The sequence below is a fragment of the Clarias gariepinus genome, chromosome 25, assembly GCF_024256425.1.
Source record: "Clarias gariepinus isolate MV-2021 ecotype Netherlands chromosome 25, CGAR_prim_01v2, whole genome shotgun sequence".
Classification (NCBI taxonomy): domain Eukaryota; kingdom Metazoa; phylum Chordata; class Actinopteri; order Siluriformes; family Clariidae; genus Clarias; species Clarias gariepinus.
In genome coordinates, this window is record NC_071124.1 from 7,314,183 (window position 1) to 7,342,035 (window position 27,853).

At 40.5% G+C, this 27,853-nt stretch overlaps 1 protein-coding gene across 5 annotated transcripts in view; it reads right to left on the reverse strand.

Moving 5' to 3' along the window:
• Positions 1–27,853, reverse strand: part of schip1 (schwannomin interacting protein 1) — a 372,471-nt gene that overhangs the window by 10,584 nt on the left and 334,034 nt on the right. For 3 of the 5 annotated variants that reach the window (XM_053486598.1, XM_053486599.1, XM_053486601.1), the window contains 2 exons: positions 6,132–6,250; positions 3,166–3,283 (listed from right to left, as the gene is read on the reverse strand). In XM_053486598.1, coding sequence (XP_053342573.1) covers positions 3,166–3,283; positions 6,132–6,250 — 237 coding nt within the window. Of the gene's footprint in view, positions 1–3,165; positions 3,284–6,131; positions 6,251–12,805; positions 13,175–24,945; positions 25,244–27,853 lie in introns of those variants that run through there. The other 2 variants (XM_053486602.1, XM_053486600.1) reach the window with 2 other exon arrangements.

The following is a 27,853-nucleotide window of genomic DNA, read 5'->3' on the forward strand; positions in this document are numbered from 1 at the left end:
GCTGTTAATCGGTCATTCTTCAGGCTTCAGGCTGATAACTCTAAATGAACTTCTCGTCTGCAGCAGAGGTAGGTTTTGGTCTCGCCCTCCTGGGACGGCTTTCATGAGAGCCAGTTTCATTATGGTGCTTGACGGATTTTGCAAATGCACTTGACAATACTGTTCTTGCAAGAACTATTACAGAAAGGCTGACCTCTGTGTCTTAAAATAACAACTAACTGTTGTTGTTGTTGTTATGTAATTACCTAATTCAATGTGTGAGTTTTTAAATCCCCAGTATTGTTGTAGAATGTTGAAAATAAATCACTAAACATAAGAAAAAAATTTGTAAGTGACCCCAAACTTTTGAACGGTAGTGTACCCATTCTCTGTAAACCCCGCCCATAGACTACTGAGGGTAAAAAATTCCAGTAGATCAGCAGACCAGCCTGTCTGGAACCAACAACCATGTTATGTTCACTTAAATGAGATTTCTACCCCATTCTGGTGCATCATCTACAGGCCTAAATGCACTCGGCTGCTGCCATGTGATTGGCTCATTAGATATGTGACTTAATGAGCAGTTGAACAGCTGTACCTAATAAAGTGGCTTATGAGTATACAGTACTGTATATCCATACTCTCATCGCATAAAAAATATTCCCATTAGATTATCATATATAGTTTTAAACATCTGACACTATAAAGACTAACCTAAAATAATTTGGGCCAAATATTTATCCCTGAACAAATCTAAAGTTAAATCTATTAATACGAACACCTTAATTTAAAATTTCGCCTCTGTCATTATGAGATTACATGCATGTAAAATCCCTTTATTGTCCATCACCATGGGGAAAAACCAAAAGACATGATGCTTGTTGACTTGAAGAAGTCAAATACAGTGAAACCTTGGATTACGAGCATAATTTGTTCCGGAAGCGGAATAGGAGCGGGCTCGTATTCCAAAACACTCGTAAACCAAATTAAATTTTCTGATAAGAAATAATGGAAACTCAAATTACTTGTTCCACAGCCCAAAAAAATAAATACATAAAAATAATTAACACAAAATATAAAGTAAAAATAAAACAAATTAACCTGCACTTTACCTTAAAAAAAAGTAAAAAGAAATCCCGACAGATAAGTGTTTCCATTAAAGTGTGTGTGTGTATGTATGTGTGTGTGTGTGTGTGTGTGTGTCATCCCAAGAGAGAGTGTAACCGGCACGGTGTCAAATTACGTGCGCGCGCACACACATAAGAGAGGCTGAGGAAGAAAATGGACTGTTTTTTATTTAAATTTATAACATTTATTTGGCAATAATTTTTTTGGATGGAAAGCTGTCTACTGTTTGCGTACATATTTTTTTTCTGGGTGCTACATTTACAAAATCACTTGCAAAGAAAAAAGGATTAGATTAGCTGCTTCCAGTAAGTTTATAATCATATATAATGTATATTAAAAAGGTCACAAAATAATATCACTTAATAACTCTCACTCACTGTAAGGATTAACCCCTAGAGGGCGCCAAAGCTCCCAAAGACTGTTCTTTATGTTATGTTTGTAGTTTTGTTGGTTTGAGTAGGAACTGCGTGTCCCAGGTTGCACCTCGGTCAGGTGACGTAGGCATTCACCTGAACCGAGGGAAGTAATTAGGTTTAGTATAAATAGTCAGGCGTCTAGCTTTTCTTATAGTTATATGATTTATGTCATTTATGGGGCCAGGGGTAGCTCAGTGGTAGCTCAGTGGTTAAGGCATTGGACTACGGTTCGGAAGATCCCAGGTTCAAACCCCACAACCACCAAGTTGCCACTGTTGGGCCCTTGAGCAATGCCCTTAACCCTCAACTGCTCAGATGTATAATGAGAAAAAAAAATGTAAGTCGCTCTGGATAAGAGAGTCTGCCAAATGCCCAAATGTAAATGTCGGTGTGATTTTGTGTTGTTCAATAAAAGTCGATATTGAACAGCCAGCTTGCCTCCGCCATTATGCCCACACGCCGATTAAGGAATCGTGACACTCACCTTCTATAACGCTTTATCCTGTATTCAGGGTCACGGAGACCTGGAGCCTATCCCAGGAGGCTTAGGGCATGAGACAGGGTACACCTCAGATAGGGTGCCAAACCATCACAGGGCACACACTCACACACCCATTCACACACTACGAGCAACTTGGGAACGCCAATTAGCCCAATCTGCATATCTTTGGACTGTGGGAGGAAACCGGAATACCCGGAGGAAACCCACCAAGCACGGAGAGAACATGCAAACACCATGCACACAGAGACAGGGATCGAGCCTCACCGGGAATCGAACCTGGACCCTGGAGGCGCAAGGCGACAGTGCTAACCACTACACCATCGTGCCGCGAAAATAATATCAAGTAACTTCAAATTAAACGGCAGCCAATAGTTTGGAAATATTTTCATTTATAAATATTATGATTGACCTGATTTTTGTGCTTCATTTCACAAAGGTTGGTGATCGTTCTGGAGTTGTCCACACACACATGTCTACAGTAGTTAGATCCATGAAACGCTGTGGTGATAAAAGCTCCGTCACCACTGTGTGTGTGCGTGTTTGTGCTTTATATGCATCAAATAGTTTCAAACTGTTTAATAACCGCACCATGTTAAACCAATTAACAACCAGCACCTCAGATTAAAGCCGTTATAAAGGCTTTACAAATCGTCCGTTTAAAGGAGATTATTGCATATTTTGGACGCCTTCAGCATTGCTTTACAGTGTAGAAAGGAATAAAACTAAGAAATGACCATGGGGTTAGAAAGTGATCCCAAACTTTTGAGCGGTGGTGTACATTTTCAGGATGTTGGGAAAATCCAGCAAGTTTTTTTTTTTTTAAAGTGAATTGTGAATGAAGCTCTGATTAGGTGAAGTACGAATCCTTCTCTACCGCAGGCTGTTGCATATCTTATGGTAAATTAAAGCGAAATGGCTGCTGGGAAGGTTTGCTTTTATGACCACATGACAGTGGGGACGTTTGCACTCAGGCCGTGTGTGAGCACCTTTTTGACTATGAGAATTAAAGCAGGTTTGAGCAGTTGAGCAAAGTTGAGTCATTTTTTACTGGCAGTTTAGTGATTTAGGTTAAAGCAGTTCTGACTCTGTGTGTGTGTGTGTGTGTGTGTGTGTGTGTGCGAGAGAGAGTGTTATATATACCATCGGGGACAGTGGTGTGTCCAGACTGGTCTCTGTCTTGCTGTCATCTGCATCGCTGTCTTTGTCACTTCCACTGTCATTAACGAAGCAGATCTGCAGGTTCATGCCACTCTGTAGCCTGTAACACACACACACACACACACACACACACACACAAGAAGAATTAATCTCTATAGATTTCTATGACATGCCTTTGGTGACAATATGCGACACGTAAAGGTTCCTTTTGTTTCGCAGCCAGCTGTGCTGTGATTTCCTGTGCAGGGAGGAAGAAAAGGTGTTCTTGTGTCTGTTATCATGGAACAGGTTTCTAATCCTGATATGACAAAGCTGTGAGTAATGTTATCTTTACAGAAATCAGAAAAAAAGTGACACAATATCAATAAAAGTGTTTTATATAGAGCGCAATGAGAAAGGAGAGTCAATGCTTTAAGGACAAGAGACTAAGATCAATTCAGATTAGGACTTAATCTGTCCATCTGCACTCTCTTCCCGGATGATTTTTACCAATTAATGATCAATAGTGTCAGCCCAGCCCTCCTGATTTTTACACAGTCCTGTGTGTCTGGGATCAATACTGGACTTATCCTGTGCTGCAGGCAGTCCCAAAATAACAACAAACACACCCTCGATCTCCTCAAAGCAAATAAAAGCTGATGGCAGCAATTAATTTGGAGAAAACAGACTCGAATAACACAGACAGTAGTGAAGTTCTGATCGATAAATGAGCGGAAATACGGGAATAATATGCACATTCATGGCATCAGAACAGACATGCATTATACTGTAGTCTCATTATCTCATTACAGCACAAGCTCGGTTATTTGTTGGTTGGATTTGCTACCATGGATCATTTTTAGATCGTTCTTTTCCAAGCTTTTTTTTCAAGATTGTTGGCGCCCCAAAGTGTATGTTAATGCTCAGTCGAATCTTTAATCATAACTTAAACTCCCTTTTTACCTTCATCTAAATGCACCGTTCCATTCTCTCTCAACAAGCCAGGGGAGGGGATCTCCATATATGAGGTCACAACAGGGGAAAATCGTTTAAGCCCGGGCAAGTACAGAAATGGGGAAAAATAAAAAAAAGCAGGATTTTTTTTCTCATTTTTTTTGTTCGCACTCCTATGAGAATGAAAAATCAAGATTGTTGACTAACCTGATGAGCAAATTAGTTGGGAACAAATGCAATTGTTGAATAGTTGGCAGCACCATTGCGTTTTCATGCTGTCACAGAATGCTCTGACGTGCGTCGTTTAGTAATCTATCTTCGCTTCCCTCACAGAGCAACACTTAATCACGCCCCAGCCACCACACACACTTCAATTCATTTTGTTTATTATTTTTAGCTTAATAATGTAATAGCCATTTAATGGCGGCACGGTGGCGTAGTGATTAGCACTGTCGCCTTGCACCTCCAGGTTCTGGCTTCGAGTCCCGCCTCCGATCTGTGTGCATGGGGTTTGCATGTTCTCCCCATGTTTGGTGGGTTTCCTGCGTGACTGAGTGTGTGTACAGTATGTGTGCCCTAAAATGGATTGGCACCCTGTCCAGGGTGTACCCCGCCATGTGCCTTACTGTAAGTCCCCTAGCATAGGCTCCAGGCCTCACGCGACCCTGAATACAGCATAAAGCGGTATAGACGATGAGATTCTTTTTGACAACCTCTCCTTTATTTTTTTATTTATCTTTTGTTTCAGCAGGAAAATTAGTTAAAAGACATCTTTTTAAATGACGTATTCATCTTCATTGTCTTTATTGTTATTTATCACTTAAATGACTAAAACGTTATGAGATTCAGGATCCAAATAATTATTTATTCATTTCAGTAATCGATAGATTATTTGTCTGTATAAAAACGTGTCCGTTGCAGTCGTACTGGAGACCGGTCTAAGTCGCTCCAGTGAATTTTGCATAATTTGTCCCTTTAATTAGTGAAAAGAGAAAATTGTTTACTATTCTGTCAATTAAACACAGTTCAATTTTAGCCAATTAAAATGTATAATGTCATTATAACTAACATAACTGTGCTATTAAAGCTGCAAAATCTGTATGAATGAAAAAAGGCCAGTAAAAGTTCATGCTGTTTGTATCTTAAAGACAATTTGTCTGAAATTTTAAAGGCATAGAATGACGAGGAGGGTGGAAACCTTATGTGTACAGATCATCTGTGCTAATGTGTTTTTCTATGTTGATGATGACCGACAGGAATATGAAGGTGTGTGTGTGTGTGTGTGTGTGTGTGTGGATGACCTACATCTCATATGACTTGTCCAGAATCCTTTCAAGGAAGTGTACATTGTCCCTCCACACACTTAGACAACCCAACCGATGTGTGTGAGTGTGTGTGTGTGTGAGTGTGTGAGACATTGCAAGCTTCTTCTCTTTTGGGAAGCACGTCTATGCCGGGATCTGCACATAGTTGGGGAAGTCCTCCCCTTCATCGTTCTTCGAGAGTGAACGCTTGACTCTGAAAGTACTTCCTGTTTTCCAGTGCTGCCTCACACACACACACACACGCACACACAGATTAACACAAAGTTTCAGATGTACATAGTGGAATAACTGGAAGTTTGCTTGAGGTCTCTTCCCTGCGTTGCTCTGCCTCATGTGATGCTACTGTGAGGTAAAGTTTGGAATGCGAGATGATTTAAAAGTTCTTGAGGAGAAAGCCACAAAAACCCCGATAAGTGTGCATCATTTAACCTTCCTGCAGCTGAAGTCCCCAAAACACACTTCACATCTACTATGTGACTTACAGGAAATTTCGCCTTGTGATTTGATGGTAAAATCAAAAGAAGCGACACTAGAAAGTGACCTTCACTCGTTTGACTCATTAGAAGAATATTGCGGCGGATTCGTAACAGTGAAATCAGTGACAGTCATTTCACCTCCGTGGAACGTAATTTATAAAACCAATTTAGAAAAAATCCTCAGTGCTCTCAGGCACATACTGTACACACTCACCGTGAGGACAGGCTGGGTTTGCCACTTTTGCTGCAGCTGGTATAGATTCCAGGTCCATCGTCGAAGAAACTCCCCAGTGCCAGCTTCTGTCTGATGGACTCACGCTCATTTTTTTGGGCCTGAAAAAAAAAAAAAAAAAGTGCAACGAATGTTTACCCATTGTCCTGTTTGGATTCTTTTTATGAAAACTCAAATTACTATTAAAAGAAACTCAAGTTTATATATATGACTGGTACAAAACGAATTAATGACACCCAACGAGCAGCAGAGGGCGCAGTCGGACTGGGTACATAACCTAGATCGCATCTTAACATGATTTAAGCAAAACATCTGGGTTTGGTCGTGGGGGGAAAAAAACCTTTCATGTTAAATTAAAAAGAATATAAAGTGCTTGTCAGAATTGTTCGTCTGCATTTCCAATCTTACCGCAAATACATGACTTACCAGAATAAACGCACACACACAGACACACACACACACACAGAGCCGTAGGAGCTAATTTAATTACGGGTACAGTGTATCAATGCAGAAAGCAGCACCGGAAATGATTATCTCTGTGTGTAAAGTGATTCAGCGAGAGAAAGAGAGAGGAGGTGAGAAACAGAAGGCCTCGGGTTTTATCACAAGTTAATGTACAAAAGCTGATCCTCGCTGTTGGCTCTACCCATCATATCATCCGTCTGAGAAATACCGCTGTTTAAATGAATCAAGGCTTATCAATAATAAAAATCTGATAGCATCGAGTTTCCATTTGATCTGGATGATTCATTGATAGACAGACAGATAGACAGACAGACAGACAGATAGATATATGGATAGACAGACAGACAGATAGATATATGGATAGATATATGGATAGATAGATAGATAGATAGATAGATAGATAGATAGATAGATAGATAGATAGATAGATAGATAGAAAGGAATCTGCTCTTGACTGTGATTTAAATCTTGGAACTGGATTGTTTACTAAATGTACGAAATCTGAAGCTGAGAAAATACCAAACTGAAAGAAAACACCAAACCGTTCTTGGAAAATCTTGGAAAGTACACGCCTGTGGATCCTCCTTCTCATGTCTACACTGATACAATTTACAACAGTTCCTCAAAAGGTTTCCTCCTCGTGTCATTTCACGGTGTTTTACCTTAAACACTGTCATATCTGGCTTGCATATTGCGGATCTAAATCTATATCTGGATTTCTGTAAAGTCACTTGTGACTGGTAAAAGTCCCATCCGCTGTGCGGCAGAAAGCTTCATTAGACTTGTGGTGCAGGAGAAATCCTAGCCACTCAAAAAACAATTCTGACTACATTTTTAAAAAGAATCTCTAAAGTCTTCGTAGACTTTATAGAAGTCTTTATGCCTCTTTATAATGCATTGTGTATTGCAAAATTAGCAGAACTCCTTGATGTGGATAGCCTCGAGCTGTCACTTCTCTAGTGTTCATAAAACCCCTTTCATACGTACAGAGGGCGGGGCAAATCCAATAAAATGGTTAAATCCAACTCTGAACTAAAAACTTAACTACTAATCAGTACTCACTCTGACAGATACAATAGAAGCCAGAAAGCCAGACCTAACCGCAAATTTGGGGAAAAATATGTCAAAAAAGTTAAGAACTGATAAGTTGGAATCTCCAATCAGAGTAATATAAATTCGATTGAAGAAATATTGTCCATGTAAACATAGCTACTAGTAACGGTTAAGAAATCATTACACTTGTCCTGACAATTCATAGCAAATCTTTAAGTTTAGGATGGATTGTATTAGGGCCGTACTGTAGGTTGTACTCAGAAGTACCATTTCATAGGTAAAGAGTAGCCAGGCCATATATTACAGAATCTTTCACATGTTTATGTACTATTACATGTTTTACGTAAGGCAAGTAACATAATAGTCGTCCACAGTCGCCCAGCAATAACTGTTGAGAATTTCAATTAGCGCACTAACAAAAATGATGGAAAGGCCCACAAGACACCCTGCACTTCAGCACTAAAATGTCTAATTCAATTCCACATTATCATTGTTTTTGCTCTCTGATTTCTCTTCATATCATCTCACTGATGCTGCCACGCTTTATACTTTTACATTTAGTATCTCTTTTAAACTCATGTTTGTGCTCAAAGCAGTTTCATCTCATGAATTAATTAAATAACATCAGTGCATTGTGGGATTTGTGGAAAATCTTTCGAGGAATGGCTTACATGAGCAAAAGAGTGCAACTCTTATACGCATCACACGCAAACACACTTCACGTGTTTTCATCAGACCACACAAAACATGTGCATACACAGCAGCTACACAAAAAAAAAAAAAAAAAAACAGGAATGGTAAAAGCAGCATGCAGTTGCATTGGTTCTCCAGCAGGGTGCAGTGTTTGGCTGCAGTGAGAGTTTGCTTTTAAAACCTGCACAAGATTAAACTTAAAAAAAAAGTTACATCAGAGCTATTATAATGTTCATAAACAAATCATAGATTAAACTTAAATCAAGAACTATGAGACAATTCAGAAGTGTAGTTACACACACACACACTCCCACCAACACACACACAAACACCTGATGGTGTCATTTGGCTCACCAGTGTGATGTTTTTATGCTGAGGGCTGTAATGGTTTTGTCATGCTGTGTGTGTGTTTGTGTGTGTGTGTGCAAACAACAAATGTAGAAGTGTCAGTGACCCAGCTGCCACGCAATAAAACGCTTCTAACAACTGTCCTTCCTTTGGCCCATTAACACCGTTATACAGTATGTGTGTGTCCTCATGTACACTGCTTGTGCTTATTCTCTCTCATTGTGTACTGTATTTTGATATCTTGACTTTTTCAATTCAAAAGCTACATTTCACACACAATGAGGCTCAGACTTACAGAAATATGATATTTAAATGTCACAATTTTTTTTTAGTTTTCATTCAAAAATAAAAACATCAAACTGTCGAGGCCTACAATTCCCAGGGACGATCCACGTTCTTCAGTTATGTTAAGACTTTGAATTCGCGGATATACCCTGATGCTAACCCTGCACACGGAGGAATTCTTTCCAAAGCAAATCATCTAAATGTTTACAGATTTAATTGAATCCACTTTAAAGCTCAGAGAACAGATTCGTTCCGAGAGCATGGGGGTATAATCTGTGTACGTATGTGTGTGTTCAGGGCCTCTCGAACCTCTCGGTCTAATCCCCGACACGGCCAGACTGCGAAAAGGTCCATTTGATTTAAGTGGCTTTTGCTAAACGCCAGACAACCCTGCGTCGTCGTCCGTCCCCCTGCATGGTTCTCTCTTGTCTTCCTTTTTTTTTTTTTTGTCACATTCATTTTTTTTTGTTGGTTTTTTTCAGAGAAAGGCTGACTCGCTGAGGACAATAAAGGCCTTTGAGTGTGGAGTGTATGTGTGTGTGAGTATGAGGTTGAACTGTGTGTTTCTACCGCTGCCATCGGAGATCTCCCCGCCTGTTCATTCTCTCTCTTTCTGGACGCTCCTGTTCGTCTCAGTCATCCGCTTAGGTATCGTGTCCTGTCTTTACTCTTTTACTGAATGCACTTCTGTACACTTGACCAAGTACAGTAGAATTTACTTAAATTATGAAAGTACCAGAAAGACAAATCCATCCACTTTAAAACTTTTCCTTTCCTATAATTCCTTATAATAAATTAGACATTACGTAATGCTAACTGATCTCTCATGTAATAGCCAGCATGATCACACTGACGATGCAAACCAGTGTACAGCACTGTATATACCTTAAGAGGGGCTTAGATTGAAGTGGATGATGTTAGTGAAATCAGCGTATGACTACAAATACTGTACACTACCAGTCAAAAGTTTGGACACACCTTCTAACTCCATGGGCTTTCCTGATTTTTATTTCTTTCCAGACCGTAAAACAAATACTAAAGGCATCAAAAATATACACTTATTTTCTCCACAGTTCATATTGAGATGTATATCTGCTACTTATGATCTGTAAATCCTTCATGACGGCTCTAATCCGCGGTACGGTTTGTTAATTGGTGGTTTCTGAGGCTGGTGACTCTAAATGAAGGTCAGTTTTGGTCTCGCTTTCCTGGGATGGTCTTCATGAGAGCCAGTTTCATCATGGGGTTTGATGGCTTTTATAAATGCACTCAACAAGACTGTTCCTACAGCAACTGTTCCAGAACAGCCAACCTTTTTGTCTTAAAATAACAACTGACTGTTACTTAATTATCTTATGCAATATGTGTTATTTTATGCTTTTGAAATCTCCAGTATTGATCGAGAATGTAAAAAAAAAAAAAAAATCATCCAAATTGTGTCCAAACTTTTAACTGGTACTGAACATTAGCTAACTCATATTATCCAGCATGATGACTTGAACATGGATGTAAGAAATCGATACGAATAACAAACACGATCCGGAAAGATACTAATCGCCGAGAGTGGTGAGGAAAGGTAAGTGAAGCGTTTCTGTATTTTTGCGTAAATTGGTCATGAAATGTGATCTGATTTTCAGCAACATCACAAATACTGACAAAAACAATATTTCCAAGCTGAACACGTGAAGGATTCAATGGAGCTGGTGAACTGATATAGTTTCCATGGCAGGACAGCACAGAGGAAGCCCACGCTGTCCAAAAGCATCTGAAGTTCGCATCCTCGACACTCGGCTATCTTTAGACAGCAAAGATCCACAGATAGTCTTTCGTTGATTAGTTTGCTGTAAGTCGACTGTGAGGAAGAACTCATCAGTCGTTACATATAAGAGATGGGAATCACCAGGGACGTCCCGATACAATATTATCACGATTACCCATGTGGCGATTAAATTTGTATTGCAATTCAATTAAGTATCACGATTTTTTAAACATCCTGCAATATTAATTTTTTTATTTTATTTTTTTTATTTTGTTATAATTCTAAACAAACAGCAAATATTTTGTCCAGGATGTTGAGCTGCCTGCCAGTGTGTGAATAGTTTAGAGTGCACCCCCTGTAGGATTATAGAGGAACTGCAACATATTGCCACCTTAAATGCAAACATATTTTAATTAAAAATGTATTTGTTTGAAATTATTTTAAACTCAGTGTGACAATACATCAATTTCCACACAATTGAAGAATGGCGATGTGTAATTGAAACGATTTTCCCCCTATTATTATTGACCTATTTGTCTCTGTTACATAAAGGTAAGGCATCAGCATGACATGAGGCTTCAGTCATGATGTACGTGACATGACGGGTTAGTGAACGACGTTGTGCGGAACACACAGCTTTCAGTCAGTAGCACTTCCTGGACGTGTAATAAATCAAACGTGACCAAATGACAAAAACGTTTAATAACTGCTTTGATGGTAAGCGTATATATTTTGGGGCTTTACTGTATCTGTGTTTAATTGATGTGTTCATTAAGGCTCCAAGGAAAGTGAATATAGTGTATAAACTATCTCTTGCAGTGTGTGTGTGTGTGTGTGTGTGTATTGTAACACTACACAGGCCAGGCTTGATACACTCAGATCATCATTACACACCTAAATCAGTATCAGGTTTTCCACACACTGAACTCACACACTGCATGCAGTTGTTGCTGAAACGTTCTGATCTTTAAGCCGAGCGTTCTCGCTCGAGCTCTTTCACTCGTCCCTCGGCAACTGTTACTATGTTGGACAAGTGTTTGAGCAACTATCGAGTTTTAAGAGACAACTTCATAGACCAAACAAAGAGAAAAAGATGTAACTGGGGGTTGGAGTATGTGTCCGTACACACCCCTACTCTTGGTGCCTTTTACCTCCTTCACCTTTTATAGCTTTCCTGATAAAGCTGTAACCTTTGACCTTAGTGGAAGTGATGGGAAAAACGTATGTTGTTGGTGTGTGTGTGTGTGTGTGTTGGGCAGGTCTGGACTTGACTAGTGCATGAAGATCTTTAAAAAGCAACTCAGCTCTTGTGTGTATTTACTCTGCATGAGTGTGTATGTGTGTGTGTGTGTGTGTGTGTTGTGGAGTCTCTTTATATTTATATTGTTATTCATTCTGCCTTCCTGTGTCACAATGAATACAATGAAGTCAGCTGTACACACACACACACACACACACACTGTACACACACACTCCAGATTGCTATTCTCATGTAAATATACAAAAAACTACTATAATAATAATAATAACAGCACTAAGGTCTCATATGTGCGCACAGCACATACAGTACACACCCCCAAACCCAAACTCACACACACACACCACTAAACAATACAATATGTTTTCCAGCTGCGAGTGAGAGGAAACGTTTACTCATAGTAAGTCGGGAAAGACTCACGGCTGAGCGTGATTAACCCGAGCCGGCTGTGATCCAAACCCTGCTGTTTAAAACCGAAGCAGCTAAACTTTCCTACTTAAATGTCAAAACTGTAAAACAAACAACCTAAAAAAAAAAAAAAAAAACTAACCTGACGCAGCACTTCGACTTGAGGAGTACGCTACACAAAATACACGTGTACAAAATACAGTAAAACACGTTGTTTTTATTGAAGTGTGCCACGTGACACATCATGCTGGGTCTTTACTCATAGTCAGATCCATTTCACTTCATTGCTTTGTGAGAGTAAAGTGATGACGATGACATCACACACACACACACACACACACACACACACACACACACTCAGAATACAGAATTCTACTTTTTCTTTACCTCTTTGTATCCATCCATAATATAGAGATCTGAAGCTTTGCAGGTGACATCATCAATTCCCAGATAATCCATGTTGTCAATCTCTCTCTCTCTCTCTCTCTCTCTCTCTCTCCTTTACACCTGTGCAATGTTCAATACCAGTGTAGCCCCATGAATCCTAGACCTGTTGTAAGCTCACACTGAGGACTACCCCAAGGAGCTCCATGACGTCCTGTGCTCCTGTACACCACACACACACACACACACACACACACACACACAGAGCGAGGGACAGGGACAGAGACCGAGACAGAGAGAGACGGAGGTGCTTATTTCCAAACAAGCTGTGAGGGGCAGCTGTCCTCACGTTAGGGTGTGAAAACGGAAAAACTCACACACAGGCAAACAACCTCTCCACCCCTCTCTCTCTCTCTCTCTCTCTCTCTCTCTGTGTTTCTGACAATTTGTCTCACTCTCCCGGTCTAAACTTTCCTGCCTTGTGTTCTCCTTATATAGGCATCTCTCTACGGCTCTATAATCTGTCCCTCTCAGTGCTTAGTCAATGGCTCTTTTTAAAACAACCTGAGTGTGTGTGTGTGTGTGTGTGTGTGCATGCATTTCTGTATGACGGTGTGTGTGCTGAATGAAAATAGTTCTATTGTCATCTTGTCATCAGCAAGAGCAGCCTAGTGTCAGGACCGGAGTGAAGAACACTAATATATTGTGTCACTAGTGAGCCTGTGATACCCGCTGTAGTGTTAACATGTGCATGCTGAGTGTGTGTGTGTGTGGGTGAATGTTTTAAAAATGGCATCTCAAAATCTGTCATCTTACATCAAATATTTTATCTAGCTATTGATCTTTACTGTTTTTTTTTTTTTATTTCTTTCTACATTGTAAAACAAAATATTCAATAATCTCCTTTGAACAGTTGATATCGAGATGCACCTGCTGCTTCTGCTCTTCTCTAAATGAACGTCTCCTCTGCAGCAGAGCTAAGGTTTGGTCTTGCCTTCATTAGAGACAGTTTCATCATGGTGATTGATGGGTTTTTGAAAATGCACTCGACAATGCTGTTCTTGCAAGAAGCGTTCCAGAACAGCTGACCTCCGTGTCTTAAAATTACAGTTGGCTGTTATTGTTGTTAGTAAATTACTTAATGCCATAAATGTTATTTCATAGTTTAAAAAAAAATCTGTTATTGATTCTAGAACGTGGAAAATCGATCAGTAAACACGAACCAGTAAAGACGCTCACACACCGTTAGGGGCGGCGTAACACACTTGGAGGACAGCGCTATCCGCTCCTTCCGCTTGCGTAAGCTCACAGACGCCATCAGCTCTCTCTGAGGTTACTAAAAAAAAAAAAAATTATTGCAAATGAAAGCATAAACCTGCCCTTTTTTCCCCCAGAAGACTTCAAGCAAAGTACGATGATGTACTGTGTATTCAGATTTTACAGAATGTCCATGACTGGCGATCCCACGAGCCCAGTGCAGTTGTTTCTGTTAACATTCAGCAGAAGTGGGGCCTCCGAGTGGCGCAGTGGTAAAATGCTCACCCTAACATCCGGACATCGTGAGTTCGATGCCGTAACCTCTCGCAGCCGGAGGTCTAGAGAGAGCTGATTGGCTGAGCTCTCTAAGGGGGGGGGGGGAGTGAGAGGTACTTGGTGCTCCCACATTAATCACAGCTCCACAGCCAACCAGGGGCGTCTGTGAGCTCACGCAAGCGGAAGGAGCGGATAGCGCTGTCCTCCGAGTGTGTTACGCCGCCCCTAACGGTGTGTGAGCGAGCAGTTCAAAAAAATGGATGAACCCGTGTGATAATCTTCTGACTAGTACAGTAGTATTGCCCTAATGTGGGAGCCCCCTAGTGACGCGGAGGAACTGGACATGACTAAATTAAAGATAAAATCAGGACAAAAAAACAGCAAAAACCATTTAGCGGGGGGGGGGGGGGGGGGGGACATCTGATCCTGAAAATCAACGGATAACTTGTTGCCAGATCGCAGAAGAGACATGGGAACTGTACACACAATCGTGGACAAGTACCACTTGCACGTTACATGAACTTGGCTGGGAGTTATTGCCACATCCCCGTACAGTCCTGGAAACATTCTACGTTGATGATGTCCAAGCTCTGGTAAAAATACACCAGGACAACTGCATAAGTGTAGCAGTGGATTATATAGAGAAATAAAGGTAGTTTTTATTCTCACAACTCTGTCCTATTATTCTGCACAATAAAAGTCCCGGTTTGACTTGAACACTCCTCAGATCCAAAAGGAAAAAAAAAAACAACAGTCAGGTTGTTTAGGAAGTCTGTTCTAGTGATGGTTACAAATAAATCCTGCGTTTGTTGCAGATTCAAAATGCCTCTCAAAAAAGCAGACGTTAAACAACAGCATAGTCAGAAACACACACACCTGCATGACTAGTGTAGTGCGACCTAACAAAGAGTTCAAAGAACCTGTCTGTGCATGATTGGACACACACACACACACACACACACTGACCTGACCTTGAGGGGGAGGGTCTTATACTGACAGCCACACAGACCGTCATGTCATCCGTAGGTCTGACAGAACAAAAGAGGAGAACTGAAGGTCATATGTGTGTGTGTGTGTGTGTGTCTCGATTAAGGGTGTAACAGTACAAAAGATTCAGATCTGACTTGAACAAATACAAACTATAGCAAAATACGTTCTTTAGGTTTAGACTTATAATTGCGTGAAATATTTAACGTGAGAACAGAAGAACGATGGCGTATAATAACGTCAGAGTGTTTAGTGTGTGAACCACTTGTAATAAAACAAAGGTTACTGTAGGTCAGGACTCTACATGGCTAAGTAATCTCGGTGCTGTAGCCAAGCTTTTGGGTTGTGCGGCGGGTTGCCAGGTCTCGGTGTATGTTGAAGCTCAGGTACATCTCAGAAATGAATCAATGGAAAAGCAATTCCTTTTTCTCTCGCTTTTTCCGCAAACTTAAGACAAATAACTCCGATCACAGCATCGCTTATGATGTGATGCAGCTTTCTATAACTTAGACATGTTAAGTCCTGGAATTTCCTTTAGTATGTATGTATTAGTGACGAGTTGGTCATGAACGATTCGTTCTTTTTGAACAAATCTTTAACGTGACTCAAATGAATAAGTAGTCTCTGGGAGTGATTCGTTCATTTTCTACTGGGCGTGCATGCGCGAATCACCGCAAAACCCCCGTAGGTTATGGCCAGGAAACAGAATTGAGCAATTCTTTCTTAATGAATCTTCTAGTCTGAGTCGTTCGTTCTTTTGTCACGTGACTCACATAGACGCTATGCAGTGAAATAGATTCAAAAGAATGAACGACTCAGACTAGAAGATATAAGAGGTGAGCCGCTCATTCTGTTTATTATAATATGTCCTTAACTGCACTGTAATATTTTCATTACTGGAACTATAGGCAGAATTTGTGTATGTAGACGTGTCAGGGGTTTGTTTATTGAAAATGTAACATTTTATTTTATTTATGATCAAAAGAACAAAATGACTCAAAAAAGATTAGTTCATTTTGATGAACGAGATTCAAAGAACCGAGTCACTAAAATGATTTAAACTTCCCATCACTACTATGTATGTATGTATCTATTTACAGTGGCAAGAAAAAGTATGTGAACCTTTTGGAATTTCATGATTTTCTACATTAATTAGTCATAAAATGTGATCTGATCTTTATACAGTCAAGTTTATTGACAAATATAATGTGCCTAAAATAATAACACAGTTTTTTTTTTATCTTTCATGTCTGTATTAAACCCACTCGTTCAACATTTAAAATGGTAGTGGAAAAAGTAAGTAAACCCTTGGAATAAATAACTGGTCGACGCCGCCTTGACCGCAATAACCTCAACCAGGCACTTCCTGTAGCTGTGGATCAGACCTACACATCATTCAGGAGGAATTTTAGCCCATTCTTCCAGGCAGAACTGCTGTAGCCGTGCCATATTCTTTGGACGTCTTATCAGTACGACTCTATTTGGACGTCATTCCATCGCACCTCGCATTGGATTGAGGTTTGGGCTCTGACTTGGCCACTCTAGAAGGTGGATTTTATTCTGCTGAAGCCAGCCATATTCTGTTGTGGACTTGCTCTGGTGTTTTGGGTGAACTTGCCAGGCCGTGATACAGCAAAGCAGGCCCAAATCATGATATTTCGTTCACCATACATACTTAATGGTTGTGATGATGTGCCGCTTTTATGCCAGATGTTGTGCTGCCTGTTCTTTTTAAATAGTTCAATCTTAGTTACGTTAATGCACAATGCAGAAACATTTTCCAATATCGCTGTGGAGTGTCAATGTGCTCTTTCACAAACTTCAGGCGTGCAGCAATGTCCCTTTTAGTAAGCAGCAGCTTCATTCATGGTGTCCTGCCATGAACGCAATATACTTTATCAATGTTTTACAGATGTTAGGCTGGTCAAATAATGACTTCAAATCCTTGGCCGTCACTCAGGGTTGTTTCTTGACCTCATTGAAGAGTCTTCCTTGTGATCTTCGGGTCATTTTTTTTACTGGGTGCTAGTCCGTCTGTCTGTTCGTCTGTCTGTCTGTCTGTCTGACTGTCTGTCCGTCCGTCTGTCTGTCTGTCTGTCTGTTGATGTTTTTGACTTCTGCGATCCTCAAATGACATCGTCATGCAGTCTGGAGGATATGCAGCTGTGTCATACTATATACTGACAAATTCTCACACTCCTAATATTTAGAAATACACAAATAAATATGGATTAAAAATGCCGAAAAAAATAAACACCCCCCCCTACTTACACAGCCGCGCAATGTGTTTCTTTCATGTACGGAATTAGTGATTCAGTCTCGCAACATGAAACAGCATGAGATCTTTTTGAAGTGTGCAAGGACGTAACTCACATCAAACACACACATATGCTTGCTAAACCAGCTTCGATGTGTGTGTGTGTGTTTTTTCTGTTTATAAATGTGAGAGGCAAGGTGTGTGTGTGTGTGTGTGGGTTGACTCCGGTCTGGTTGCTTCTTAAACACGCATGTCGTTATTTCATCCAGAGAGACGTGAGTTATTGGTTAACGTCCATGACGTCATTCATTATCATTTAAATCACCCACGGGAACTCATGGAGCGTGTGAGGCTGAGCACTCGAAACACACACACACACACACACACACACACACTAGGGATTGGTTAAAGGGCTCATTTGCATATCGCACATCTGGCCTTGCACACACACCGCATATTAATCTCATTTACATGTTTATATATTATGGATGCCATTTAATGTGAAATCACTATGACTATTCCCAGACACACACACACACACACACACACACACACACACACACACACACACACACACTTGGCGAGACCACATGGCGAGAGAGAGAGAGAGAGACGGTCCACTTGCCTCCCCCCCCCTACCTCCATAATTCAGGCTGACTTCATACTGCAACCTTTATGAGTCAGTGTGTGATCAAGGACCGATCGTTACCGGAATAACACACACACACACACACACACACACACACACACATCGGCGAAGGTGAATGTCAGTCTGAGGGATGATGATATATTCCTCATTATATTTATAAAGTATTACACACGCTTGTGCATTCCGGCAGGTACAGTACACACACACCCACACACACACACACACACACACCCACACACACACTACCGCTCCAGCTATACACACCCTGAAAGGACGACAGGAAATCGTTTCCATTTTATATAATTTCACACACAATGCTGCATCTCGCGTACAGCCGAAACACCGGGTTTAATATTTCTGTCGTCATGGCGACGAGATGAAACACACACACACACAAACAGATACACACACAAATCACTTTTATCCATTTATGTGTTTTTATGTTTCGAACTAAAGAGAGACGGTTCCAGCTGCCATGGCAACATTGATGAAAACTGTGATCTGTTTTTTTTTTTTTTTTCATTTCAAACTAATTGGGCAGCGTGCGCCCGGTGGGATATCAGCCACAACACACACACACACACACACACACACACACACATGGTGCGACTTGTAGAGGGTTACCGTGCCCTCACAGGAGCGACAAATCTTTAAACTAGACAGAAGACATAAATCATCGCCTGTGTGTGTGTGTGTGTGTGTGTGTGTGTGACCAGAATTTACATATCAGTAAGCAAGCTTGAGAAACTGTGACTCGATGATGATGATTATTATGATGTATATGTATATTGTGTCTTTTCTTTCTTTCTTTCACACACACACACACACACACACACACACACCACACCCTTGTGCTAGAACAAGCATGATTGTGGGAATCGATCAAAGTGCTCTTTGGTCTCCTTTAATTTTGCTCCCTCCCTCACACTCTCACACTCTCACTCGCTTCCTCGCAGCCAGAGGTTGTTGCTGATGCCGGGGACGTGACAGCAGAAATATGGTCCTCCGGATCTGCTCGCACACACACACACACACACACACGCACACTCGCGCACATATTCGCACACATAAACACACACACAGCTGGAGACACAGTAGGAGATTATCCAACACTGCACTCGGGTAAATAATTTAGGCCAAGAGGATAATTATTATTTTGCATTTCTGTGCGACTCGGAGGGACGGAAGGAGGGAGAGAGAGAGAGAGAGAGAGGGAGAGAGGGGGAGAGAGAGAGAGGGAGAGAGAGGGAGAGAAGGCTATTATAAAAGATGAGTGTCTGACAGCAGCAGAATGTTTTCAGGATGAGTCCCCTGTTACCGGCCCCTCCTCAGTGAAGCGAGAAATTTTGTGTGTGTGTGTGTGTGTGTGTGGCGGCAGGAGCAGGCCTGCACCAGTCGACCACAAACAGTGTCTGCGTGCTGCTGGTTGCCTGGATACGGGTCTAATCACGCGGCCCCAAGAGAGCACAAGACATCTCTCTCTCTCGCGCTCTCTCTCGCTCTCTCTATTTCTCTCTTATCCCTCTGTGAAAATTCTCTCCATCACTGTCTGGCTCAACCCACGCCCAATAAAACCAGCATACTACTGGTATTCTGGGCCGGACCTTCATCTCAATGTGACAACAGCAAATATAACCCGTATTACGGCAGGGTGTGTTTCTTCATACAATAAGTACTGTAGAATTAGTCTAAATGGATCATCTGAAAAATGATTATTTCTGCTCAAACAAACAGAAAAAGGATCGCTTGAGTTTGTTGACAATAACACTCGTTATGCAATTTGATTTTCTTGAACTGTATCGCTTCGTCATTTACAGTAAGGTTTTGGTGTTTTTTTCGTTATAAAGAATCATCTTTCTAATGTAAAAACAGGAAATTAAAAAACTTGCAACTTTTTAAAACTTCTTCGTTTTTTTTTCTGTGTATAAATTACGGGCTTGAAGGCGGGGGGGGTTTGAACTCCTCTGTTGCTATGACAACGACTCGGACAATCGTAATTATTTATGACCCTCACAAAGAAAAGGAAACTGTGAGGGAGGTTGTGAAATTATTATCGAAACAAACGAATGGAGTGGAAACCAACCCGAGTGGTAAAAAGAATTTCGGCCAGATGTAACATATATTACTGAACATCAGCCACACACGTGCTGTGTCGTCTTGCAGGTAATCACTATGTTAGATGGGTTAAAAATGCACTTTTTTTTCCTGTTAGGAAAAGAAATTCAAATCAAATTGTATTTGTCACATACACAGTCATACACAGTACAATATGCAGTGTAATGCTTGTACGACCGCCGGTGACCTTAAAAAGGAAATAAAAACTATATATAAGGAAAAAATATTAAGAAAAGGAAATGAAATACAAAAGAAAATAAATGTAACTAGTAAAATAAACAAACTGTACAAATAAGGGCATAATAAAAATATTACAAAATATAGAAATATAGGAGGGAATATATATAAAAATTTTGAAATGTTTTAAAGTGGCAAAGTGTCATGTGCAATGGCAGATATATAAAATTGGTGAGAGTACAGTAGATCTCTTTGTTTTGTTTGTAAATGAAATCATTAAAACAAAACAAAAAAATAAACAAACAAAAACGGCAAAACTGCTAGCAAGTCTTTGTGTAAGGTTAAGAAATCCAGCCTTATGATTGGTTAAAAGAATTCAGTCTTTTCTATGATTGATTAGAAACCTAGAGCATGAAGGCGGGACTTAAATTGTGTTGTTGTTTGTTTTTGGCACAGTTTAGCACAAACACTTTTTTGTTACTTATTAAATCTCAGTATCAGTCTAAACCACATTTCTGTAAAATTAAGTGATGTGCAATTATTGATGATTATTAGTGGAATTATAAAAACTTTTACAAAAAATTGCAAAACTCTGTTTGTGAGGTTAAGAAATCCCGCCTTCTGCGTACTGACTGAATACAAAAATTCACTCCCATCTATGCCTGGTTAGGGCGTTCTCACGTGTGTACCATGCCCGGGAAGGATTGCGCCCCCCTCCACACTCCCCCACTGGCCAGCGCTCACATTGTTTTTGCACACAGTTCTCGGGTACACTTGCGCGTTTACACTCACCGATCCAGCATGAAGCTCTTGGTTTGTGAGCCGATATTAAACACACCATAAAGACCATAACAAGGACATTAACCTTCACGCTATGCCTAATATTATTGATATTATGGAAAAATCTGTCAACATTAACGCTCTCATCCTACTGTATCAGCCACGGCTTTGTAGGTACGGAGGATGAGATTGGCGCATGCTTCACACACACAAAGGTTTTAGGGGAAACTTGAATATAAACAGTGATTTACTTCTCATCGTTCTCATGCGCGACTGGCGGCCATTTCTGATTCGATCTGTGCCCGAGTACGCTGCATCGTCCTCGAGACCACCTCCTCTTGGAGCAGATTCAGGTCAATCAGGTGTCCCTTTTCAGCGGACTCGGGTGCGGAACGAACGTGTTCTCACTGATCAAAATGAACCAGACTGAAAAGGTCTAGTCGAAAACAATCCCGGGGCTGTAATGTGAAAATGTCCATAGAAATTACATTACAGTATGAAGGTGTTTTTAAATGGAGTTTAAAAGACCAAGAAGTATATAAACGCCTCCAAGCTTAAACTTTTTAAAAACTTTACAGGCTCGGTAAGAATGAGCTTCCATGTTACGGCTCTAAAACTGGTAGAAGAACATAAAAAACCCCAAGTGAATAAGGGGTATAATCTCTGTCTGTGTGTGTATCCTCTTTTATCTTCCCTTTCATTTCTCTCTCTCTCTCTCTCTCTCTCTCTTTCTCTCTTTATACACACACACACACACACACACCTTTGAACTCAGCCGCTCATCCTTCCGAGTTGGGGGGATTTTTAATCTTCTCTCACTTTATCTCTCCATCTGTATCTGTCTCTTCATCCTGTCTCTCCCGTCCTGACTCTAAACACTCGTTTAATCCTTCCTGTCCCACAGTCATCCTGCTTTCACGTTCCGACTGTCCACGGCTCGTCACCGCTATATAGTGAGCTCTGTGTAATCACTGCGTAAGATCATATTACACAACCCCGCAACTCTCGCTCACGTGAACATGTCGAGGGATTACGGTGAGCTACCAGGCCAGAAATAAATGAAACATCACTGATGTGGGTGTGTGGGACGGAGCGTCGGGCGCCGTCCAAGATTTCTACCCAAAAGTAGAATTTTAACCACTCTCTTGTTTTATTTCTGATTTTTTATATAGGACTACTGTAACACTTGTGATGAACATGTGATGCTGGGAATATATGAATGTGTGACATGAGTGACTAAAATCCAAAGGAATGTTTAGAGCACAGATTTGCCAGGATAGTGTTACTGAATAAAGGAGAAGAATCCATGCCAGGGTGGGGTGATAATGCCACGGTGTGATGCAGCCTGGTTTATACTCGAGGCCTAATTTTGCACACAAGCAGAAGCAGCAGTAATGCGATCTACATTATTATTAGAGATGCGTAAAAATCGATTCAGTTATGTTTTGTGATTCGTTCAGAATCGATTTATTTTAGATAAAATGCTAATTTTTTTGTTTGCATTTAAGGTGGCAAACTATCACTGTTCCACTATAAACCTACAGGTGGCGCCCTCTAAAATATTCTGTAGTTTATATACTTTGATATTATCACGATACCCGGCACCCAATACGATAAAAATTAAGATTCTGTAAGTATCATTTTTTAAAATAAATATTCAGATTTGATTGTACATTTATCCGCGATTTTGTTTTTGTGTTTAATAATTGACTAAATGTAGCCTGTTAAATTCAGCAAAAAAGCTACATCATTACTGAGCAGCATGTATCTCTGTCACCAGCCGTAAGTATTATTTTTAAACAAACATAGCAAATAATTCACTCCTAGCACACGGGATGACAATGTGTAAATAGTTCAGAGTGCGCCACCTACAGGATTATAGGGAAACGGAGACGTTTAACCTTCTTAAACGCCTCTGTAAACTCAACTTGAGAGTGATTGCGACAGGTTGAGCGGCCGCGAGCACGCGGGGACATGAGGATTCTGACGCACGCGAGCTTTTAACAAGCACGATTTTTGATAATGTAAAAAATGTATTTCTGTTGTACTACTCGGAAGCTTTTGCACTCGTTTATATCACGGCCAAGCAAATGGATAACCAGCCAATTCTGGTCACTAGCCGATCGACCGGTTAATCTTTGTTATAAATGTAAAAATATATATATTTTTAAGAATCGATTAGATTGGAATCAGGGTGGCAATACATGAATCGATTGAACTAACTCTTAAAAAAATCGATTCACACATTAACCGAGTTTCTTCTTAAAGGTGTAGAAGCAACACGCACTGGATGACAAAAACATCAGAGACCAAAAGTCCCTGTCTATCAGGATTCAAAATCAATCTGTAAAAGTTTTGTGATTTACAGCGATGTTAATCACCCTGACGAGCTCCAAATCTCTGACCTTACTGTACACTCGATAGTATTTACACAAGACAGGAATAATCGTTTTTTTTTTAGTTGTTGTTGTTGTTGTAATTCACACACTAAGTGGAAAACCGGTTAAAATCAATACTCGGTAACAATATAGTACATATATAACTAAAATAGTACATATGATGCGGTTTGAGGCTCAGTACTAGTTTGTTTAGAGAAGGTTCATTACACTAGATGATGAAGAACACTAAAATAGCACGTGAGGTAAATAAGGCTCAACTACATGTGAGTTCGAGTAACATTTGAAAATATTATCACACAAAATGAATCTGTCTTTAATATGAGTAAAGCCAAGCAGAGATCGTGACTGTCTTTCAACCTCATTTGTATATTAAGCGACCACACCGTGTGAGGTATGGGATTGAATCCCAAATGATTTCCTCTTCACTATATAATCGGGAGCTGTTGTACATGTTTTTTCTTACACTATGCTGAAAATGTTAATTGTATGTAATATCATAATGCATTTACATTTCACACTTAAAGAATACCTATTTAAACTTAAAAAAAAATGTATATGAAAAGTCTATATGAAATATGCATACAGAAATTGTTCTGACGCCCCCAGACAGAGAAATATAGAGCGGTGGAGTGTGTGTGAGCGCGCAAGAGAGACTCTTGATTAAATAACACCTGTTTTTTTTTGGGTTGAGTAAAGTGGGACACTTCTGGTGCTGTTCAGAGACGCAATTCCTCGCCCACACGCACCAATCTGTGCTGTGTACTCATGAAAAGTACACTCATTACCCACGCGCGCGCACACACTCATGCACAAACACACCAGCCCTTACGGCAGTCAAGTACATCATTGCATGATGAAAGAACATCCACACGGTAATGACTAAAAACCGTCCTACTGTACATTCCACACAGTCTTATTCCTTAGCAACCAAGCCCACTCTTACAAATACTCTACACAACTGACTGACACATTTAAAACTGAAAGTCTCACTGCAGTGCACTCGGCTTTAATAAAAAAAAAAAAAATCCCATAAGCCTTCATGCCAATATGCTGTACTCGGCTCTAACACAAACACACGGCGGACCGTCCTCATCTCTCCCACACCAGATGATCTGTCCCTCGAAGCGTCAACATTATTACCCATTAACACTATAACCTGAGACACGGACTGTTTACATCCCCATCAGAACTTTGTCATAATCTGTATTATCAATAATAATAATAATAATAACATGACATGTCAGACCTGATAGGCGCAGTTTTCCTGGTGCACCATCCTGCTCTCTCAGTGCATCCTAGAGACGAGTGGAGATCACGGAGGAGGGGGAACGTGGAACCGATCTTCTGAAAAGAGGAGGTGGAAACCGGAGAGAGGGAGAGAGCGACGCGCTATCAGATGTTCAAAGTAAATCTGCCGGCGCTGGTATGCAGAGAATGCTCTTAATACGAGACACTGGCTACCTCTCGCTCTCACACTCTCTCTATCTGAAGGAGGGATCAGATCTGAGCTTGGGAGGGGAAGGAAAGGGAATGATTAAGGGAGGGGTGCTGGGAAAAGAGAGAGAGAGAGAGAGAGAGAGAGAGAGCTAGTGGAGGGGGAGGGGTTACAGCGCTCGTCTCTCTCTCTCTCCCGCTATGACAGGCGAAAGGAAGGAAGGAAAGAGTCCAATCTACTTCTCACTGACCCTCTGCACCAATAGCGGAGCAGCACAGGCGTAGAGGGAGGGCAGAATAAAGGACAGGGCAGGGCATGAGGGGGGAAATAAAGGCAAAGGAGTGACCTTGTGCCACTGAAAAGGGATGTAAATGTCCCACAGAGGGGGGATAAGAAGACAGGATAAAAGGAAAGAAAGTGTGGGAGGAGAGAGAGCTAAATGAAAAGGACTTGCGGGACAAAAGTGCAGCAAAAGAATTTGGCCGTCCCAGAGCTGGGGTGCGTCGGAATTTAAATACCCCCCCCCACACCATCCCCGCGCTCAAAGTTTCCCGACTGAGACTCTTGAGATTCGAACGGAAATGACAAACATGTTCACAACGTCCATACCGTAAACATCAGTCACAAAGCGAAAGGATTAGAACCAGAGCGGTACTGCGCTGCATCCTTCATTTCATTTGGATTAAATGATAAGTGTCCATGTAAACAGGTTGAAAAAGTTGGAATCTCTTACTAAGATTTCAATCAAATTGAACAATTATCGTCCATGTAAATGTGTCTAATGGTACAATTTCAGCTTTGTTACTGTCAGTAAGTTTTCCACCATCAGAGAGTTTTATCCTGTACACAGTGTTGCACAGGGCCTGGAGCCTGCACTCCATCGCAGGACGCACACACATACACACACACACACACACACACACACACACACACACTCATTCATGCACTGTGGACAGTCGAACCCGGGCCCTGGAGGAGCAAGGTCACAGTGTTAGCCCTGTGTACTTTTATTATTATTATTTTTTATATTAACATGAAGTTACCCACAATGTATTTTACATGTTTCTTACAAACATTTCTTCCAATATATATATATATATATATATTTTTTTTTTAATGAATTTCTTTCATTTTTGTGAAGCTACCAATTTTAACCTTTTTGTTAAAAGCGCTATATAAATAAAATTGAATTGAATTGAATAATGCTTTATTAGTATTGCACAACAGTGAACCTTCAAGTCAGTAAGCTTTAAAGTTCTTGAGTAACCGCACAATTTTTTTTTTTAATGATTAATATTAAGCTATTAATTCAACTGTATTATTTAAGTCACAACAAAACAATTGTTCCTGCTGTTATATTTTAATTTTGGACTGCACAATTTGATAAAAAAAAAAATCTGTCTTTACACTGCTGTGCACTTGTGAGATCGTGTTACATCAGTTCATTTGTAACTGCGGTCGAGCGAAAAAATGGACTTGTTATTTGCACCAAAGAAGAGCAGCGTGCAGTAAAGTGTTTTTTTTTTTTTTTGTTGGTCTGAGCATGTACCTGGTGGAGAAACAACTCAACTCATAAAAGAGCATTAATAGAAGAGTTAGGATATCTGCAAACACAAGAAAAGTGAACGTTTATTAAAGAGAATCATTATTGGTGACAAGATACGGATTTATCGCTACAAGTCTGAGAATATGGAACGGAAACGTCTGCAGAAAAAGAAAAAGTTCAAAAGTCAAAGATCAGCTGGAAAATTGATGCATCAGCTTTCTGGGATTCTCAAGGACCGGTATTGGAACATTATCAGGGAAAAAGGTTTCACCAATAAACAGTGTTTGTTATAGTGAGGTGCTTATTGAAAAACTGAAGCCTAAACTTCGGATTAAACGCAGCAGACTGCTATCGAAGGGCGTTGTGATCTCGCATGCCCATGCACATCCGCACACTTCTGCCCACACTCTGCAAGCTGTTAAAGCATCCTCCCTATAGTCCTGATCTCGCTCCATCAGACTTTCACCTGTTTGGTCCCCTGAAAGCAGGCCTACAAGGACGAAGATTCACTTCTGGTGAAGAAGTGAAGACAGCAGTGCATTCCTGGCTCGCAGCTCAGCATAAAACATTTTTAACGAGGGATTACAAAGGCTTGTTGACAGATCGACAAAACGTTTTGAAAAGCAAGGGGGAAAAAATATTTCATTTTTCTTTTCAGTTAATTAAAATAAATTCCACAGCCAGAATGCGGATCATTTTTGACTCATCCTCGTAATCGTGCAGATTTGTATAAGAGTAATTGTGCAAAAGAAAACAGAAACTGACTTGTAAAATGTATAAAGAATGATGTAGGAAACTGCTGTGGTTATAATGAAATGTCAAAAATAATTTCCAATGTGTGTGCATCAGGGCTTTGTGTCAAATGATATATATTTTAGATTGAATAAATTTTCATTACACCCCAAATCATGTGTGTGCAAGAGCGTTAATCCCTTTCTCTTTCTGAAGCCCAGTACAGACAGGAGGGAGTCTAATCCTTTTATGCCATCTGGCCTTCACTAAAGCAACCTGAAGCCAAGCTAACCAGATTAACCCTCTTCTCTCTCCCTCTCTCACACAACTTAGCAGCACATGGCACAAGAATTTTTCTTTTTCTTTCATAAAACTTGCAATTTCCAATTTTTTCATGCATAATCAATCAAGAAGGACGAAGCCCACACGTGCCATACCACA